Source organism: Oncorhynchus keta, chromosome 10, assembly GCF_023373465.1.
Source record: "Oncorhynchus keta strain PuntledgeMale-10-30-2019 chromosome 10, Oket_V2, whole genome shotgun sequence".
NCBI classification, from domain to species: domain Eukaryota; kingdom Metazoa; phylum Chordata; class Actinopteri; order Salmoniformes; family Salmonidae; genus Oncorhynchus; species Oncorhynchus keta.
Genome location: NC_068430.1, coordinates 38,143,500 through 38,163,108, shown reverse-complemented (window position 1 = coordinate 38,163,108; position 19,609 = coordinate 38,143,500). Strand labels below are relative to the sequence as shown.

General features: G+C 41.3%; 1 protein-coding gene and 1 pseudogene across 2 annotated transcripts in view; one reads left to right on the top strand and one right to left on the bottom strand.

Annotated features, from left to right (window-relative positions):
* Window positions 1-12: 12 nt before the first annotated feature.
* Window positions 13-9,532, top strand: LOC118388178 (protein lifeguard 2-like; annotated as a pseudogene).
* A 627-nt stretch (window positions 9,533-10,159) lies between these two features.
* LOC118388649 (RNA-binding motif, single-stranded-interacting protein 2-like) overlaps window positions 10,160-19,609 on the bottom strand; it is a 55,466-nt gene continuing 46,016 nt past the window's right edge. For both annotated transcript variants that reach the window (XM_035777924.2, XM_035777923.2), the window contains exons 6-14: window positions 19,014-19,093; window positions 18,207-18,316; window positions 17,921-17,964; window positions 17,554-17,647; window positions 17,273-17,323; window positions 16,869-16,979; window positions 15,400-15,477; window positions 14,891-14,978; window positions 10,160-14,420 (exon numbers count right to left, since the gene is read on the bottom strand). In XM_035777924.2, the coding sequence (XP_035633817.1) occupies window positions 14,898-14,978; window positions 15,400-15,477; window positions 16,869-16,979; window positions 17,273-17,323; window positions 17,554-17,647; window positions 17,921-17,964; window positions 18,207-18,316; window positions 19,014-19,093 (649 nt within the window). In that variant the 3' untranslated portion in view covers window positions 10,160-14,420; window positions 14,891-14,897. The remainder of the gene's footprint in view (window positions 14,421-14,890; window positions 14,979-15,399; window positions 15,478-16,868; window positions 16,980-17,272; window positions 17,324-17,553; window positions 17,648-17,920; window positions 17,965-18,206; window positions 18,317-19,013; window positions 19,094-19,609) is intronic.

Below are 19,609 nucleotides of genomic sequence, written 5' to 3'. Positions count from 1 at the left end.
ATGTACTTATCAATGAAGCCGGTGACTGGTGTGGTAAACTCCTTAATGTCATCGGATGAGTCCCGGAACATATTCCAGTCTCTGCTAGCGAAAGAGTCCCGCAGCTTGGCATCCGCTTCATCTGACCACTTCCATATTGAGTTTGTCACTGGTAATTCCTGTTTGAGTTTTTGCTTGTAAACAGGAATCAGGAGGATAGAGTTATAGACAGATTTGCCAAACGAATCTGGTATTGGTGATACTATCTTCGCTCTCGATTTCTCGGCCAAACGTATCTTCTAAAATCTCCTCGTCCAGTAGCAGGTGGTTTGTTTGAATTTAGAAAATGCTCCGTTATTAATAGAAATCACATTTTTTTCTACATGAGGCAATCCAACAATGTGTACGACATAATGACAAGTCCTGCCATGGTTTTGACATCTGTTCAGAAACCTTGCTCCCATAAATATGCTGTGTCAAGGGACACTTTGATAGTAAATCAAATTGACTTCACAGCTTTCACTAAAATGGTTATCAACATGACTCGCCAGGTGCATGATTATTGTGGTTGTCGACATGATTTTTGGAATGCTGAATAATCCTAAGGCCTAAGGATGGAGTGTCTCAGCATGATGGAAGGATTTAAAAATATATATATATTTTATTTAGCCTTTATTTAACTAGGCATGTCAGTTAAGAACAAATTCTTATTTACAATGACGGCCTACCCCGGCCAAACCCGGACGACGCTCGGCCAAATCTGTGCCATCCTATGGGACTCCCAATCACAGATGGGGGAGGGTTTGTTAGAAATTAGTTATTTATTTGTTTATTTATTTTTCTTACTAGTACAGAATTAGGCAAACCATTATTGATTGCACACTCCAGAACAATAGGTGGCTTCATGCACTTTAAACATTACCCTTGAAAGTCTCCTGCACGGAAATAGCGAGTGGACCTGAGGAAGCGATGGCAGTGGACGCCCAGCAGCCAGTTGAGATTCAGAATGTCGTTCTCCAGTTGAAGGATACACATACATTGATAGTGAAGGTGGATGCAACATTTTTGAGTATTCAGGAATAAACAGCTATAACATAGCAGGATGATCCCCACCCTACCAGGCCCCTGAGCCTGTGTATGGACGTGATTTGGATTGACTATGACTGAAGGAGTGGAATGTATTTCCAAATCTGGTGTCCTGACTCTGTAGTCAATCAGCCCAAGCAGATCATAGATGTTCAATTGTTGGTGACCAAAACAATCATATAATTTAAAAAAAAACAGACATGCCATTACAAGACATCAAACACGTGGGAAGGCTCAGAGGCTACTCAAGCCACCTCTCACTCAGCAATCACCTGCCGACACGCACAACTGTGACCAATCAGGGATCATATCAAGCCGGCTACCGGCACTCTCAGAACACAACCTAGCTTCTGCTGCCCTCTAGGCATTGGAAGTGTACTGTCTAAAACTCTAGGCGGTGCCCAACACACTCAGTAGGAGGGGAGTGGAAGGAGTTTTCTAGAGGCTAGTTAAATAGATCTTATGATTTCCAAAGTAATAAAGCACAGTGATGGCAACAAAAGACTAGGAAAGACAACCAGACACAGACATAACTGTGAGAAAGGAAAACCTTGTCTGCTTTCCTAGTTTCAGTCAAGCGATGTCATACCAGAGTAACAAGCATACAGAGAAACCAGGAGAGCAGAGTGGGATTTTTCACAATAACCATATTATGGTTGGCTGATGTTTTCCATCTCGACACTGTATGATGGAAGTGGAATAGAGACACCAGAGGTTAGATAAGTGGTTTTTAAATTCTGTAGAAATGAATGTTCCAGCACCAGATCAAAGGTTGTTGTGGGTGGATCCCATTATGATTTTATGCGTGGGTCATCTCAGGTCCATAATGTACCTAGCCTTTATCTTATTAATCCACCTGGCTGTTACTAAACTAGTCTTACACAAAGGCATGATGTCACTGTTTCACGAGCTGTGTTTTTCTTATCCATTTAACGGATTATATATACAGTGCCTTCGGAAAGTATTTAGACCACTTGATTTTTTCAACAACAAAAAATTAGGTTACAGCCTTATTCTAAAATGGATTAAATCGTTTTCTCCCCTCATCAATCTACACACAATACCCCATAGTGACAAAGCAAAAACAGGTTTTATGAAATGTTTGCTCATTTAATAAAACTTTTGTGGTGCTTCTGTAGCTCAGTTGGTAGAGCATGGCGCTTGTAACGCCAGGGTAGTGGGTTCGATTCCCGGGACCACCCATACGTAGAATGTATGCACACATGACTAAGTCGCTTTGGATAAAAGCGTCTGCTAAATGGCATGTATTATGTATTATTTATAAATTGTGTATCCTTCACTTGCCCATTTTGTCTTATAGCAGCAAAAGGAAGTTGAGTTGAAAGAAGTTGAGTTGGATGAAGTAAGTTTTATGTTATAAGAGAGCAGAGCCGGCCCTAGTCTTTTGTGGGCCCCAAGCAAGATTTGGTTGGGGGCCCATCCCACCTCACGACCTAAAACATGACTCGATAGAACATTAGTTAGTTTCAAGCCATGCTTCATGGCTATAGCTACGTATGTTTCCATTAATTTGTCCCAAGATTTTTTTGTCAATGTTTAGAAAGTTTGCATAGCAAATTGATGTAACAATTGACTGCTACTGTGTGTTTCCATTTAACTATCCCGTGTCAATAAAAAATGCTGGATGTACAGTCATGGCCAAAAGTTTTGAGAATTACACAAATATTAATTTTCACAAAGTCTGCTGCCTCAGTTTGTATGATGGCAATTTGCATATACTCCAGAATGTTATGAGGAGTGATCAGATGAATTGCAATAAATTGCAAAGTCCCTCTTTGCCATGCAAATGAACTGAATCCCCAAAAACCATTTCCACTGCATTTCAGCCCTGCCACAAAAGGACCAACTGAGATCATGTCAGTGATTCTCTCGTTAACACAGGTGTGAGTGTTGACGAGGACAAGGCTGGAGATCACTCTGTCATGCTGATTGAGTTTGAATAACTGAGTGGAAGCTTCAAAGGAGGGTGGTGCTTGGAATCGTTGTTCTTCCTCTGTCTAACATGGTTACCTGCAAGGAAACACGTGCCGTCATCATTGCTTTGCACAAAAAGGGCTTCACAGGAAAGGATTTTGCTGCCAGTAAGATTGCACCTAAATCAACCATTTACTGGATCATCAAGAACTTCAAGGAGCGGTTCAATTGTTGTGACGAAGGCTTCAGGGTGCCCAAGAAAGTCCAGCAAGCACCAGGACCGTCTCCTGAAGTTGATTCAGCTGCGGGATCGGGGCACCACCAGTACAGAGCTTGCTCAGGGATGGCAGCAGGCAGGTGTGAGTGCATCTGCACGCACAGTGAGGCAAATACTTTTGGAGGATGGTCTGGTGTCAAGAAGGGCAGCAAAGAAGCCACTTCTCTCCAGGAAAAACATCAGGGACAGACTGATATACTGCAAAAGGTACAGGGATTGGACTGCTGAGGACTGGGGTAAAGTCATTTTCTCTGATGAATCCCATTTCCGATTGATTGGGGCATCTGGAAAAAAAGCTTTTCTTGAGAAGACAAGGTGAGCGCGACCATCAGTCCTGTGTCATGCCAACAGTAAAGCATCCAGAGACCATTCATGTGAGGGGTTGCTTCTCAGCCAAGGGAGTGGGCTCACTCACAATTTTGCCTAAGAACACAGCCATGAATAAAGAATGGTACTATCACATCATCCGAAAGCAACTTCTCCCAACCATCCAGGAACAGTTTGGTGATGAACAATGCCTTTTCCAGCATGATGGAGCACATTGCCATAAGGCAAAAGTGATAACTAAGTGGCTCGGGGAATTTAAAAAACAAATATTTTGTGTCCATGGCCAGGAAACTCCCCATGACCTTAACCCCATTGAGAACTTGTGGTCAATCCTCAAGAGATGGGTGGACAAACAAAACCTACAAATTCTGACAAACTCCAAGCATTGATTATGCAAGAATGGGCTGCCATAAGTCAGGATGTGGCCCAGAAGTTAATTGACACCCACCCAGCTATGAAGAGGCTACTGCAGGTAATAACAAAACATCTTTGTATCTCAACTAGTCAGTTACACAGGATATCTCATCCCCTTCTATCAATGGACACCTTTCTGGCTACAGTATGCAGTGGTCTTCTACTGCTGGACGCACACTAACAACCTTACTATAGAACAAAGACAAATGGGCAGGAAAGGGGCATACCTAGTCAGTTGTACAACTGATTGCATTCAACTGAAATGTGTCTTCCGCATTTAACCCAACCCCTCTGAAACAGAGAGGTTCGGGGGGCTGCCTGAATCAACATCCACGTCATTGGCGCCTGGGGAACAGTGTGTTAGTTAAGTGCCTTGCTTTGGGGAAAAACAACAGATTTTGTACTTGTCAGCTTGGGGATTCGACCCAGCAACGTTTCGGTTACTGGCCAAACGGTCCTACCCGCCAGGCTACCTGCCGCCAACATTTTAGAGTGTGATGTAACCAGGGTGGCAGGTAGCCAAGCGGTTAAGAGCATTGGGACAGTAACTGAAATATTGCTAATTTGAACCCTCGAGCTGACTAGTTGTGCTAGTTGTGCCCTTGAGCAAGGCACTTAACCGTCAGTCGCTCTGGATAAGAGCTTCTGCTAAATGACGTAACATGTAAATGTCAGTGTTGAATTTTTACACATCTGCTGTTTTAACAAGATGTTTAACTCCCTGTCTTCCCTCCCTGCCAGATTATGAGGAGATGCAAACCCAGTTCTCTTGGCATGACCAGGCCATCAGGAGGATCTTCATCAGAAAGGTACTAAAACAGCGAGGGACAACCTGAACTCATAAGAACCACCCGTCCAATAAGAAACACTTGTTTTCGTCTTCCGTTATCCTTCCAGATAATGATATTACTGTAACTGAGCTACACAGACTTTTCTAAGCACGCCTGATCTAGCATGTAGTACAGTATTTTGAGGGTGTATCTGGGCCGTCCCCTCTTATTCCACCTCTCTGTATCCTTATAGGTCTATGCCATCCTGATGATTCAACTCTGTGTGACTGTGGCCATTGTTGCGCTCTTCACATTCTGGGATGTATGATATCCAATACATTGGAAATATATCCAAAACACAAATATCCAATACATTTGATGAACATGAGTGTGTGTGCACTCTACATTGCGTAACACTCTCTCATTTCTCCACAGTGCACCAGTGAGGTTCTACATTCAGACACACCCCCTCCTGTACATGTGCTCCTAGTAAGTGACAACTAACATCTTGATTGACATGTCCTGACTTTTCCTCACCTCGACAGTGAATCCCAAACCAGCCCCTCACCCCTAACCAACTTGCTTGCAGGGCCCTCCGTTGGCACTTGTTGCTGACGTAACTCTGAGGGCGACTTCAAGATTGTCGAGGGGATCAAATAAACCCATCATCTTTGGGACACACTCGTGACTTGAATGATGGAATTCATGTTTGGCATTTCAATAATAAAATTAGCAGGACTTTCAACTGAGAAAATTCCCCCTGTTACAAGATATAAACCTCAGTAACAGTATTTAATTAAGGATGTATTTCATATTATTCTAAATCAGACACAAAGAAATTACAAGCCTCCATTATTTTCTGTGAAATTGTGCAAACTCAAAAACAAATTGCTGCAGTGCGCTGGGGCTATGTGGCTGTGCGCTGGGGCTATGTGGCTGTACATGTTAGTGATGTGCAGGTCAGCTGTTTGTTCACCCACACCTGCCGGCAATTGCTAATAACCCATCCGCAACCGCCCAACTATATGTATAAAGTGAAAATCTGAGGCCTGACCCTAACCTGCAAATATAGTAAAATGCGCTGTACAGTCAGATGGTGGAACAATGTTTAGACAGGCTTTTTCTTTTCGATAGGCCTATGTTTCTGCTTATCATTTCTGGCATATGGTAGGCTATTTGTCAGTCAACGTGTCTATAATTAGATAGATGCAGCTTGTCTTCTGGCATTACTTGTTGCCCTTGAACACTAAAGAAACCCTTGCTCACCCGAATAATGTAATGAATCGATAGATTGAATTCTCCAGTCTCGTTAACACGGGTAAAGTTCGCTTTTGTCTTTCCTCTTTCATCTCTGCTTCTTGCCTGTTATGAGGCAACCCGAGCATCACTAGTGCCCGTGGGTGTTTTAGTGAGACAGACACAGAGGAGCACCAACCAGTAAAAAGCACAGCACCCTTCATTATCGACGCATCACGCCAACAGCATCACGCCAACAGCATCACGCCAACAACATCAAAACAGCCTTTCCAGCCTCTGAAGTCGGGAGGACTTTGAATTAGGTGTTAGGCCAGACTACTAATTAGCCCCTACACCCTCCATCATTTTTACGCCCTCAGGTTTGGGAGACTTGTGCATGTGACGTATGCGCAAATGGTGGGCCGATGGGTAACAGGAAGGGGGTGACTAGCTATGTAATTGTGTTCATAATGAACTGGTTTCTTTTTGCTTTTCAACAGCATGATGTTCTTGGCCACCTACATCGCATTGAACTGCTGTGGTGAACAAATCAGGTAAGAGTTTCCCTCCTATGAAAATTACAATCTGGGTAGTACACAGCACTTACATCAAATCTTGACAGTCATATCAAAACACAGATGTAATATTCACTAAGTCAAATAGTGAATGTAGTTTTAATACACATGAACACCAACACGTATTACACATTAAGCAGGTGTATAACACAGTAATGTATCTACAACATTATTCCTAGATAATGGTTGTGATCGTCCACTGTAAATGATAACTTGCAATATGAGTGCACCTGATTCACTCTGCTCTGTGTTTGTCTCTGTTCTGTCTGCTCTCAGACTCTCAGCCTGGCCTGCATGATGGGCTTTGTGTCCAGGTAAATTACTTGTGTTTATTGTATGTGAGGGGGGATACCCAGTCAGTTGCACAACTGAATGCATTCAACCGAGTTAGTTGGGGGCTCAAATGTTGACATCAATTATTTATGAAGATAAGAATGAATTAACACATCTATCAACATCTACAAAGTACGTGTAGGATGACTGACTGGTTGATGGATTAACCAACTCTGTTTCTCCAGCTTCTACAACACCAAGTCAGTGGTCCTGTGTCTAGGCATCACTGCTCTGGTGTGTATGTCTGTCACCATCTTCAGCTTCCAGACCAAGGTGATAAAAATGACCCCAATCCCCACACAGGCTTCCTACTCATTGAAACAAAAAACATACAGATAACATAAATAGTCATGAATGAAATTAGTATGTATCACTAGGGCCAGGAGTTTTACTTTACCACATGACCTGACCAGGAAAAACTCCTAACCCTATGTATCAGTGCAATCTTTTGTTAAATTGTTTTCTTCTGACAAAATGAATATGCTGCAATCGGATAGATCATGTGTGCATTTTAACAACACACCCCTATCCTTGTTTCCGACTGTAGATTGACTTCACCTCCTACCAGGGAGTCCTGTTTGTCCTGACCATGGTCATGCTGTTCTGTTGCATCATACTCTACATCGTCATCCCCTTCGGATATGTAAGTACCCCGTCTGCCTGCTTAGCTTCCATTGACAGCTGACACTGTAAATAAGGACAATTAGGTCACATGATGGCGTAATGAGCATGTGTACCTTTCCAGAAGGCGGTAAGAATAGTTGTGAGGGACTGATAGTGAGTTTATATATAGAGTGACGGTAAGGCTTTTGGCCCTCACTCTCCCCATTTGGGTGGGTAGAGACTAGCATGTACAAGATTGATTAGTCCTGGGTATTCCTTTAAAGGGATAGTTTGGGATTTTGACAATGAATCCCTTTATGTTATTTCCCAGAGTCAGGTAAACTCGTGGATATCATTTTTATGTCTCTGCGTCCATTATGCAGGAAGTTAGAGGTAATTTTGTGAGCTTCCTGCATACTGTTCACAGAGACATAAAAATGGTATTCATGAGTTCGTCTGACTCTGGGGAAGTAGATAAAGGGCTTCATTACCAAAATCCCAAACTATCACTTTAATCTCGTGAGATGATTATAAGCCAGTGTCTTTCCTAGATTGGTGGCCTATCCTCATTAGGATTGGTTGATACAATTCTTCCTGTCTGACACAGGTGTCCTGGTTACAAGCCATCTACGCTGTGATAGGAGCTATCCTCTTCACTCTGGTGAGTGGCAGATATTTAACACGCATTCATCATTGGGAAGGCCCAGAGTTTTTCCTGGTCAAGGTCACATGGTCAAGACACATTTCTGGCCCTAATCATTGGGTTACAGTCTGTAGCGGAATATTTTGATCTCAACCCCCCCCCACCCCCTCCCTCCACTCTCTCTTTCTCTCTTAGTTTCTGCCGTTTGACACCCAGCTGCTGATAGGCAACAAGCGCTACGCTATGAGTCCAGAGGAGTACGTCTTTGCCACCCTGAACCTCTACCTGGACATAGTAAACCTGTTCAGCTTCCTACTGTCATGTTTTGGAGGGGGCCGAGACTGATAAATCTGTCTACCCGTCTGTCTCTCAATCTGTTGGGAAACATAAAAACATCTATCAAACTAGATGTCTGTCTATTTCTCATTTGGACCACATGGGTGTTTTGGCTCACTGCACTCCCTCAGCCCAATCTCCCTCAACCTTAGAACTTAAAGTGGCACTCCAGTCTCCTTTTCACCTCATTTAACACCCGATTATCTGAACAAAAGGCACATCTCAATAGGTTGTCCAGTTATGTCCTACTCCTCGAAATTTGTCTAAAAACCACTATTTTTCTCAAAACATATATATTTTTTTACCCTTTATTGTGTGTACTTTACTGTATTTATACTTGGGATATCGCTTTTCAACAGTAAAAGTAAAAAAAAAAAAAATGATTTCTGTCTTCTTCTCAAACAACCCTGGTTCTTCTGTGATTAAAAAAAATAGGATATTTCTCCCGTCTCATAGTCTCTCGTCCTGACAAGCTGTTTACCTTTAAATTGAGCAGCTGGCCAGCGAACACACAAGATCTGGTTCTGGGTGCCGAGATTGCATACCTCACCTTATTTATGGCGAACAGTTGGAGAGCAGGTCAGCTTTGGGAAACAACAAACCTGGCCATTACTTAGAAGGGCACTTACAGTAAGTAAGTAGTGTGTTTGTCGTCTGCTCTGTGTTAGGAAATGAGGGTTACAAAAGCAAATAACGATAAATAGCATTAGCATTTTGAGTCACAGAATGTTGGCGACACTGTTCTAATACTAAAACAGTATAATACTTTAACTTATTGTTCTTCCTAGTCTTCAGAGAAACCGATTTCTGGTTCTTGTCTGTCATCAACTCAGCACAAAGATGACAAAAACAAGTAACCATTGATACTGTATCTTTCAGGCGTGCTATCTTTCTGTAAATATACCTGTTTCCTGTTTTTTTAAACTATCATATTGATTCAGGAAATCTTTTCAACTCAGCAGGGTTGAGTTTAATTGTCTTAACTGTAGTATTGATATGACAGAGTATCTTCAGATGCGTTTCGTAGATTACATTTTATTGTCAGTTATTTTGTACATTTTTACAGATTCTGATCTGGATCAAATACATTGCTAAGGTTCCAGCTTGGAACTACAAACTGGAACTTCCAGGTATGGCAAGATAATATTTTCCAAACTACAATGTGATTAGAGTAGTTTCTATATGATCATGAAGGCTCTGTATCTGGTACGGATTGCTTTTATGCACGTTTAGCTACACAGATACATACCCAGACACATACAGAATGACTTCAAATCCAAAGGGAAGAAGTTTCATGAACAATCCTATTAGATCCTACAATTGGTTTATCAGTTGCAAGTTCTATTGTGACTCCTCTGTGAAGGTTCATGTATGGCCTTTTGAACGCAGTATCATTATTACAGTGTCAAGGTCAATAAAGTTGTGTTTGGATGTTACTATGATCAGCCAAAGGGAAAGGAGCGTACACCTTTTCGATGGATGTCAATCACTTTGGTTACCACATTGAAAAATGTATATTGAACAAACATAATACGATTCGCTCAACACTAAAATAAACTTGGAATTTTTATGTAATTGCCTTGTCTTTCTTTCAATTGTATTCTAATAATTTAGTTAAGAACTTTTTGGAACACAGATACAGCCATTAAAAAAAAACATATTTTTTAATTAAAAAAGAACATTTGACATGTTAAAATTCTAAGAGTAAAACAAAGAAAGAAAATACTTTTTTTTTTTTTAATAAAAAACAAGAGTTACAGAGACTTGAGCAACTCTGGCACAGGAAGACAAAAGTAACCGAGTGGCTAGCCAGCTAACTAACAAACGAACCAAATATCAAAACCTCTCTCCTCTAATACACTGTACAAAATGAGTTATTGTATAAATAAGGAAATGTTTTACAAGCAGTGAGAGAGATGAGACAGTTGTATGTTCAAAACGTCAGATTTCTGCCGAATTACCCAAGAGATTACAAAATGACTCAAAGAGTACAACTTTCACAAAATGTGTCTCAAATGTAATTTTATCATTTGTGAATGTTAACTATACTTTAATCTGATCTACTTTTGATATTCTAGGTTAAAGTAAGACATTTTTAAACAACCAGTGTGGCTCTCATCTATCCACTGCTGGGACATCCCGTTTTAGCAGCAAAACATTTTGAAACTATGAAATAAGCCATTGAAGCTACATGATCTGGACAACAAGCAAGGACAGGATAATGCTAGGTATGAGGGTTTTACTTTACATAAGCGTGGTTTGAAAATAAGTGCAAGTGAAACCTCTGTTTCGCATCTTGTTTTTGCTCAATTTTTTTTAATATTATAAGATACCTGTCAAAGGTACGCACCAGGGAAACATACAATAGCCACAAAGGTGCTCCCTCAGACAATGATTTACAGGTCATTGTAGCGAGTTGTAACTTAAAGTGAAAGTCCACTCCAAAATTGAAATTTAGATCTACAGAACAGATGGGACATTATACCGCTTTTGAGGTCTGAAGACGACTGACAAAACAATAGATTTTGGATCCCTTTAACACCATTCATGATAACACAATGGATTACCTGACTAATACTACATTCTCACAAGGAATTGAGTGTCATATAATGATTTGATCTCCCCAAAAAACAGCAATAAGCAAGTTGTCAAATCTGAAAATCGGATTCAATGAACAAGACTGCAGTGTAACAACTGGTCATTTCATAGTTTCAAAACCACGTTTTTTTTTTGTATTTAAAGTGATGGCTGATACATGGACTATCAGTTTATTACAATAGAAAATAAAACCATGACATTTTCCTTCATGAGGAGCACTGGATCTGAAAACGTGTATTATCTGGACAGATCACAAGACATCAACAAAACACTCACATCAACAAAGGTGGAAACAGGAACAAACAATGGTCTTGACACGAGTTCAACCAAAAAGAAAAGAGCAGAAAATAGTCCTAATATTTACAGAAAGACAGATAAATGCTGAGCTCTCCTCAGCAACACTCAAAAAGCTAAGTAGACCCATTGCCCTGTTCTCTGTACTAAAGACACAGTAGCATATACTGGTCTTCAGCTGGATGTACCAAACCGAAACAAGCAGATGTCGATAAATGAAGCACACATGTATGGATCTCTATTCAACAATACATTCATTCAGAACCTAAAAGGAAACATATTGCTTGTTCACCACTGACCAGGGAACTGCCACTTAGCGAAGATGTTACTGTAGCATTACTGTAGCTTTGTACGCCAATATGGATGAGAGAGGCATGTTCTCCAAGACAGATACTCTGACAGATCGCTTTGCTGACAGGTGGATGGCTTCATCATCTTTGGTGTTGCAGACATAAATAATAATGAACAACGTTTTGTAGGGCGAGGACCGAGGTATAGAGATAGGGAAGGAAGAAGAAACAGTATATGTGATGTCATTAATACTGAAGAATGGCAAAAACCCAAGATCCAGTGTGATGGGGGGGATGTTTACTAGGGTAACACTAGGTTTTAACAAGGCATGGTTCAACTCAGCCCTGTATAATATTACGTCAATATAACATCTGATATTGATTGCATCTGTATGAACTTCTCTTTGCCAAACCATCAACCGTAACTGAAACTGAATAGCCTTCAATGAGGAGAAATAGGCTTCCCCTTCTTAAATAGGGCTAATCTGCCCGGTTACAGTTAAGGCTTAGACATACTTTGGTCGTCATTTCTAACGAAATCCGCCATGTTTACGCATGGCAATTCATCCAAGGTTTAGTTAACTGCTGTAGAACAATTAGTTATGGGACACTTTTTCACCAACACTTTCATATTGTGTTTGGTGTTTTCTGGATAGCAGCCTCATTTTCTCTGACAGATACAATAGAATGCTTTTACACTAGACTAGATGTACATCTCCACTGGACTGGTCTGAGCTGGAGGGCAAGGTTGCCATTGAGTGTCATTGAGTGTCTCCAAGATAAACGTGGACGTGTTTCAGTTAAAGCCTATTTCACACAGGCCTGAAAAACAATATCATATTGAACAACACAGTGCTCTGGAACGGAAATGAACGTGAAGAAACATAAAAAAAAAACATCATATCATCTCTTAAGTTTGCATGGACCATGTGCAAACGCACAAACTCAACACAATAAAAAAAATCCTATGAACCTCTTATAAAATAAAATCTCAAATCTAAACTTTTTCCTTACTGTTAAAATCTCAAATCTTTTGAAAATAAAATACATCAAAAACACGTTTTTATAACAACTAAATCAACAACAAAGATAACAAAAGGCATGACAGCTCAGAAGGGTTCAAGTGAACGCCCCAAAAGAGAAAACATACTTTACTTCTTTCTACAAATTGTTTTATCAAATTAATTGACAGTCAGGAATTAAAACTCAGGAGACAACAGCAGCATTGAGAAAGACTTGCAGCTCCCTTTCCCAACAACAAAGGACTCTTAAGGACTCTTCTTAGTCCTACTTCTCCCCTCATTGCTTTGCTTTTTCATTTATTTGTTTGAGCTATTTTGCACAACTATTTCATAGTAACCCAACTGCTCAAAACTAAGGCATGTCCACTTATTTGTCTGTCTACTTTGTACAAAAGGTGAAATTCCCTATAGACATCTGAACAACTACCAGAACAAAACCGCTTAAAACCACTTCTTATGGACACTGGTGTGACATGGACTCTAGCACAAACCAAGTCAAGTATTTTGTATAATTATTATTTTGTATAATTATTATTATACGATCTATGAATCCAATAAAATCCAATAAAAATATTGTATAGTATAGTAATTAATTTATTAAATGTTGAATAATATTATAACAATTAATTTTGTCTCAAATGTTTGGAGACAGAAGGTGACATTTGGATGCGTCATATTACATGATACCCTAAAAAAAAAGAAGTTAATTTTCTTCTCGTAAGAAAGTTTTACAGCAATATCAAATGTGCTTAATTTTTAAAAATCATTTAGCTCTTATTTAACACATAAATTATTTTCTAAGTGGTATCATGTTTATTGCCAGTGTTTGGCATTTACCAGATTTGTTAAATAAAGAATTTTATTAAATAAAATGTACACAAAAGCAAGTGACATGTTTGAATATGACTAAATATCTAAAAATAGAACTATGATGTACATATAAATAAGAATGATCATGATTGTCCTCTGCTCATAACACATTCTGAGTGTTTATGAGTGAATGCTTTATAAGGTTTAAAGTTTGACTTCATTTTAAATCTATAAATAATGAATGTTACCATCTGCCAGTGAGTTAACGGAACTTTGCCTTTTACTGGATTAGTTTTAGAGAGAAGTAGCTTTAAACGGTTTGTTTAGCATTTTCCGTACTTAAAAGTATCCTACACTAAAACATTAAACCAACTAAATGTGTATTAGTATATATTTTTATGTACAAAATATTGTCAAACAGCTGTGAATAGAATGTCAAAAAACAGACATAAAAAATTTCAAATTAAAGTTTGCATATTTTACCAAAAAATAAAAGACACATTGTGTTGTAATTACTTTCCTTTTACCACTCTGAAACTCCAGAATGCTTTTAAAAAATAAGAATTTGTTATTTTACGTGCACAAAAATAACGCTTTGTGTCATTTCCCCCTTTCCAAATTGGTTTCTTTGTTCAACTTAGTTTATTTTTTCAGTTATCAAAAGAGATCAAAGCTTCCATTGCAGAAGGCTTCCACCTTTGGCTGATTGACTCTTGAAGAAGAGAGAGGAAAAGTCCAGACAAAATAAGCATGTTAACTTCTTTTTCAAAGCACACACGTATTCCTTTTGTCAACGGTGTTCAAGTCTGGTGCTAAAACAGAGCTCTGTTATCTTCTTGTAGAGAACCAACCCTCTGTGGTTCAGTCAGCAAGATGGCCTCCTGACCCCGAGCTGCAACACACACACTTACCTCTGTCACACTACACCTTTTACATAATAGATGTAACATACAATATTTCATAAGTCTACATACTTTCCATATCATTATCTATCTGTGTAAATCAGTATATTTCCAGAATGCTGATCAATGCTGATCAATAAATTCACATTTTCTTTAAGGTGGTCAATATCTGACACGCTTTAGTTTTTTTTTGTGAACTAACAAATTGGCTCCTACATGCAATGTTCTGACATGGAGCTAGTAGGGAGGAACAAGAAATAAGTATTAATGTACCCCGAAACAAAGTTAGCAAATACAGTGTGGTACGAAAATATTAACACCCTTGATAAAGACTATCAATAATGACTGAATAAAGTAAATAGTTCAAATCCTGAGCTATATTGTTTGCCAAAAAAAATGGGACCAAATACTAAACTTTTGACGACTTTATTTATAGAGTTGATGTTTGACATAATCCTACCTTAGCTTCACTTGGTGTGCTGGTAGGAGTAGTTTGTGTGTTCTGCAGGTGTCTCCATAGCAACCTGTTGCTGTTGTCCTCCGTTCTCCTTCAAGAAAAGGAAGGAAATGGAGTGGAACAGTATTAATAGGTCCCTGAGTTGAGAACTTCTTGTAAGAGAAACACCCTATTGTCATCCCTTTAAAGGAATACTTCAGGATTCCTGTATGAAGGAAGTTAGAGGTAGTTTAGTTTCGCGAGCCAATGCTAACTAGCGTTGGCGCAATGAATGGAAGTCTATGTTATCAATGTTATCAACTAGTATGCTATCAGTTACCATAGACGCCCAGTCACTGTGCTAACTCTTGTTGGCAATTTCTCTAACGCTAACTGCACGCAGAGACATAAAAATGGTATCCACAAGTTCATCTGACTCTGGGGAAGTAGATAAAGTAGATTGCCAAAATTCTGAAGTATCCCTTTAATTAGTTCTGCATAGTTAATGCTTATGGTGTTGGTTGGGGTCTTACCTCTACAGGGACACTGGAGGGAGGCACTGGTTGGTACTGGGGGATGTATGTCCCCTGCATAGTGTTGGCAGGCATATACTGTGACAGGACGAGAAGAGAAGAAACCATCAGTCATTATTACTGTGTAGAGATCCAACGTCAACAGGACTCACAACATCATGCATAGGCAACTGCTTTTATGTTCAACTGCAATTCAGTACAACTCGATTCACCTTAGCTCCACTCAGGTTTGTTCAATGTGTTTTAGTCTTGAGATGAGACTAAGGGACCAAAGGAGAGGGGGTAGAGTGGGTATCTGTGGGGTGTTGAAGGGAGTGGAGTGGGTATCTGTGGGGTGTTGAAGGGAGTGGAGTGGGTATCTGTAGGGTGTTGAAGGGAGTGGAGTGGGTATCTGTAGGGTGTTGAAGGGAGTGGAGTGGGTATCTGTGGGGTGTTGAAGGGAGTGGAGTGGGTATCTGTGGGGTGTTGAAGGGAGTGGTGGGGGAGATGGAGTGGGTATCTGTGGGGTGTTGAAGGGAGTGGTGGGGGAGATGGAGTGGGTATCTGTGGGGTGTTGAAGGGAGTGGAGTGGGTATCTGTGGGGTGTTGAAGGGAGTGGAGTGGGTATCTGTGGGGTGTTGAAGAGAGTGGTGGGGGAGATGGAGTGGGTATCTGTGGGGTGTTGAAGGGAGTGGTGGGGGAGATGGAGTGGGTATCTGTGGGGTGTTGAAGGGAGTGGTGGGGGAGATGGAGTGGGTATCTGTGGGGTGTTGAAGAGAGTGGAGTGGGTATCTGTGGGGTGTTGAAGAGAGTGGAGGGGGAGATGGAGTGGGTATCTGTGGGGTGTTGAAGGGAGTGGTGGGGGAGATGGAGTGGGTATCTGTGGGGTGTTGAAGGGAGTGGTGGGGGAGATGGAGTGGGTATCTGTAGGGTGTTGAAGGGAGTGGAGTGGGTATCTGTGGGGTGTTGAAGAGAGTGGAGTGGGTATCTGTGGGGTGTTGAAGGGAGTGGTGGGGGAGATGGAGTGGGTATCTGTGGGGTGTTGAAGGGAGTGGTGGGGGAGATGGAGTGGGTATCTGTAGGGTGTTGAAGGGAGTGGAGTGGGTATCTGTGGGGTGTTGAAGGGAGTGGAGTGGGTATCTGTGGGGTGTTGAAGGGAGTGGAGGGGGAGGTGGAGTGGGTATCTGTAGGGTGTTGAAGGGAGTGGAGGGGGAGATGGAGTGGGTATCTGTAGGGTGTTGAAGGGAGTGGAGTGGGTATCTGTGGGGTGTTGAAGGGAGTGGTGGGGGAGGTGAAGTGGGTATCTGTAGGGTGTTGAAGAGAGTGGAGGGGGAGATGGAGTGGGTATCTGTGGGGTGTTGAAGGGAGTGGAGGGGGCGGTGGAGTATCTGTAGGGTGTTGAAGGGAGTGGAGGGGGAGATGGAGTGGGTATCTGTGGGGTGTTGAAGGGAGTGGAGGGGAGATGGAGTGGGTATCTGTAGGGTACTAACCGTGCCTGTGCTGCCCAGGGATAGGTGGCTGAGCTGCTGGGTCATGGGGCCCATCATGGAGGTGGGCTGAATAGACATGGCATGGTCCATGGTTGGAGTCAGGACTGTGCCCTGGGAGAGAATGAAAGGGAGGGAGAGAAAGAGGGTGGAGACAGAGATAAGTGGAGAGAGGAAGAGAGAAGGACAGTAAGCCAATAAATCAGAGACATGATTACAGAGAGTGACAGAGAGATAGATGGAGAGAGGGGAAGAGAAGATAGAGAGGAATATAAATAGAGACAGAATGACAAAGAGAATAAGAGCGAGAGAGATAGATGAGCAGAACTTCAAGCTAACCAGATGTGGAGGGAATAGTAAGGAGTAAACTTTAGCAGCAGAGGTAGAGAATACTATTTACTACTCACTGCAGGCTGCATGAGGTACGACTGGTGGTGCATCCAGGAGGGACTATGTAGCTGGAGAGAGAGAAGAGGAAAGCACAGCATCTTTACACAGAAACACACAGGGGAATGAGTAGAGATGAAATCTGAATCCAGACAGGAAATACAAATAACAATAGCTATGACATAGCTCCAATGGCTACAGAGATTTCCTCCTTCATGTGTTTGTGAATGGCGGTTTGGTGATGGTGGTGTGTGTGTGTGTGTGTGTGTGTGTGTGTGTGTGTGTGTGTTCTGTGTCTGACCTGGTAAGATGAGACTGGTGAATGCATGTAGGGAGAGAGGGACGTTTGGGCGATCATCCGGTTTGGGGCCAGACTGTAGGGTGACGAATAGAACCTGCACAACATACACACATCAAGCCATGCATGTCAGAAAAATCCTTACAAAGGATTTACTCTAAAATGAATAAGCATAAATAATATGAATGTATTGTGCATGAAAGTTATTATAAAATGATTGAACTTTCAGATAAAACTACAGCGCAACTAAATAAACTAGTGATGTAATGCCTCCTGCATCCACCAGGTGTCTCTGTTTAACAGGGACAGAACGCCTGACTGATGTTTGTTTTTGGGTGGGCTGACTCCGCTTTTGTCTCTCTGTACTCACCCATTCTGTAAGGCTGTGGGGTCATATGTTAACGTCATCCCTCCCTGGGACAACAACACAAAGAACTCCAAATAAAAAACCATGAAGGTGACATAATCACAGATATGCACAAATAGAATGTTTAGTTAGGTTAAGAATGTTTAGGGTTAAGACACACAATCCTATCTCTGTGAGATCAGATTCCAGCTCTCTCTTGCTTTGACAATGACCTTATTTAGAACATGCAGTCTCTAATTCCAAAACGGCTATTCATGAATGCCTCCACCCGTGAAATCAAGCCTCTCACCGTCTCTCCATCCCTTGCCCAGGGCCTGCCATTCTGAAGGTACTTCCCCTGATTCTGCCTCTTTTTCTGTCCCCCGTCTGCAAACTTGCACAATAATGGTTCCGGGGGCACTGTGGGAGAGAGAAACTGATGGAATCAAAGGGTGAATTCTGTAGGAGGCAACGAATACCATTCCACTGGGAGAGTTGAGGGCGGAAACCAGGAGCCTGGGATCAGAGACCAAGGCCCTGTTCAGACAAAACCCCTAGCCCCTAACCTCTAGATACTTGTGGAGATCTGAGGGGATTCAATAGGTTTAAGCAATATGGTGTTATCTCCACATGGCCCTCTGAGAGATGGAAGTTTTTGCCATATTGCTTAAACCTGTCCAATCCTCTCAGATCTCTGAACGTTTTTAGGGGGTAGGTAGGGGATAGCGATTGTTTCTGGATACAGCTCTCGATCTGCCATCTGAAGTAAATAACTGAGGATCATGTGGTATCATAACATCTGGGCATGGTGGAGAACACATAGATGAGACACGTAGAGAGATCTGCCATCTGAAGTAAATAACTGAGGATCATGTGGTATCATAACATCTGGGCATGGTGGAGAACACATAGATGAGACACGTAGAGAGATCTGCCATCTGAAGTAAATAACTGAGGATCATGTGGTATCATAACATCTGGGCATGGTGGAGAACACATAGATGAGACACGTAGAGAGATCTGCCATCTGAAGTAAATAACTGAGGATCATGTGGTATCATAACATCTGGGCATGGTGGAGAACACATAGATGAGACACATAGAGAGATCTGCTCACCTGGAACTCCTGGTGGAGTCTTAATAAATTTCCCATTGAAATGTTGAATAATGGCTTCGCACTTTTCTGTGGACTCCATCCTGAAACACAGTCAAGCCCATTAATCAGAGAGACCCTGGTGTGACCCCTGTTGCTGCTGATATAGCATGTACCTATGGCTGCTAATGGATCATTCTACCAATTAGGTGCCTTTTGAGTAGTGTAACTTAAAAGGAATCACTTATCGCATGAAATAAATAATTATCCTCAGAAATGACTTTGTCAAAGCAACAACATAACTAGGGCTTTACAATTATGCTGAAAACTTGGAGGAGTGTTGTGGTTAAATAGGCTTAAGTCTTGCTAGAAGTCACCGAGGGTCATTAGCACTAGCGAGTATTTTTTCATATAAGAAAAATGTATAGAATTTTCCATGTGGTCTATACTAAAGGGCACTTCATTTAAAAACAGGTTTTTAAAATGCTATATTTGTGTACTCATTTCATTGAACGACCCTAATGTAGCATGTAGCTTTAGTATAGCTGCTGGTGTAACATGTAGCATGTTGCTAAAGCTGCTGCTGGTGTAGCATATAGGGCCCAATTCCGACACGAGTT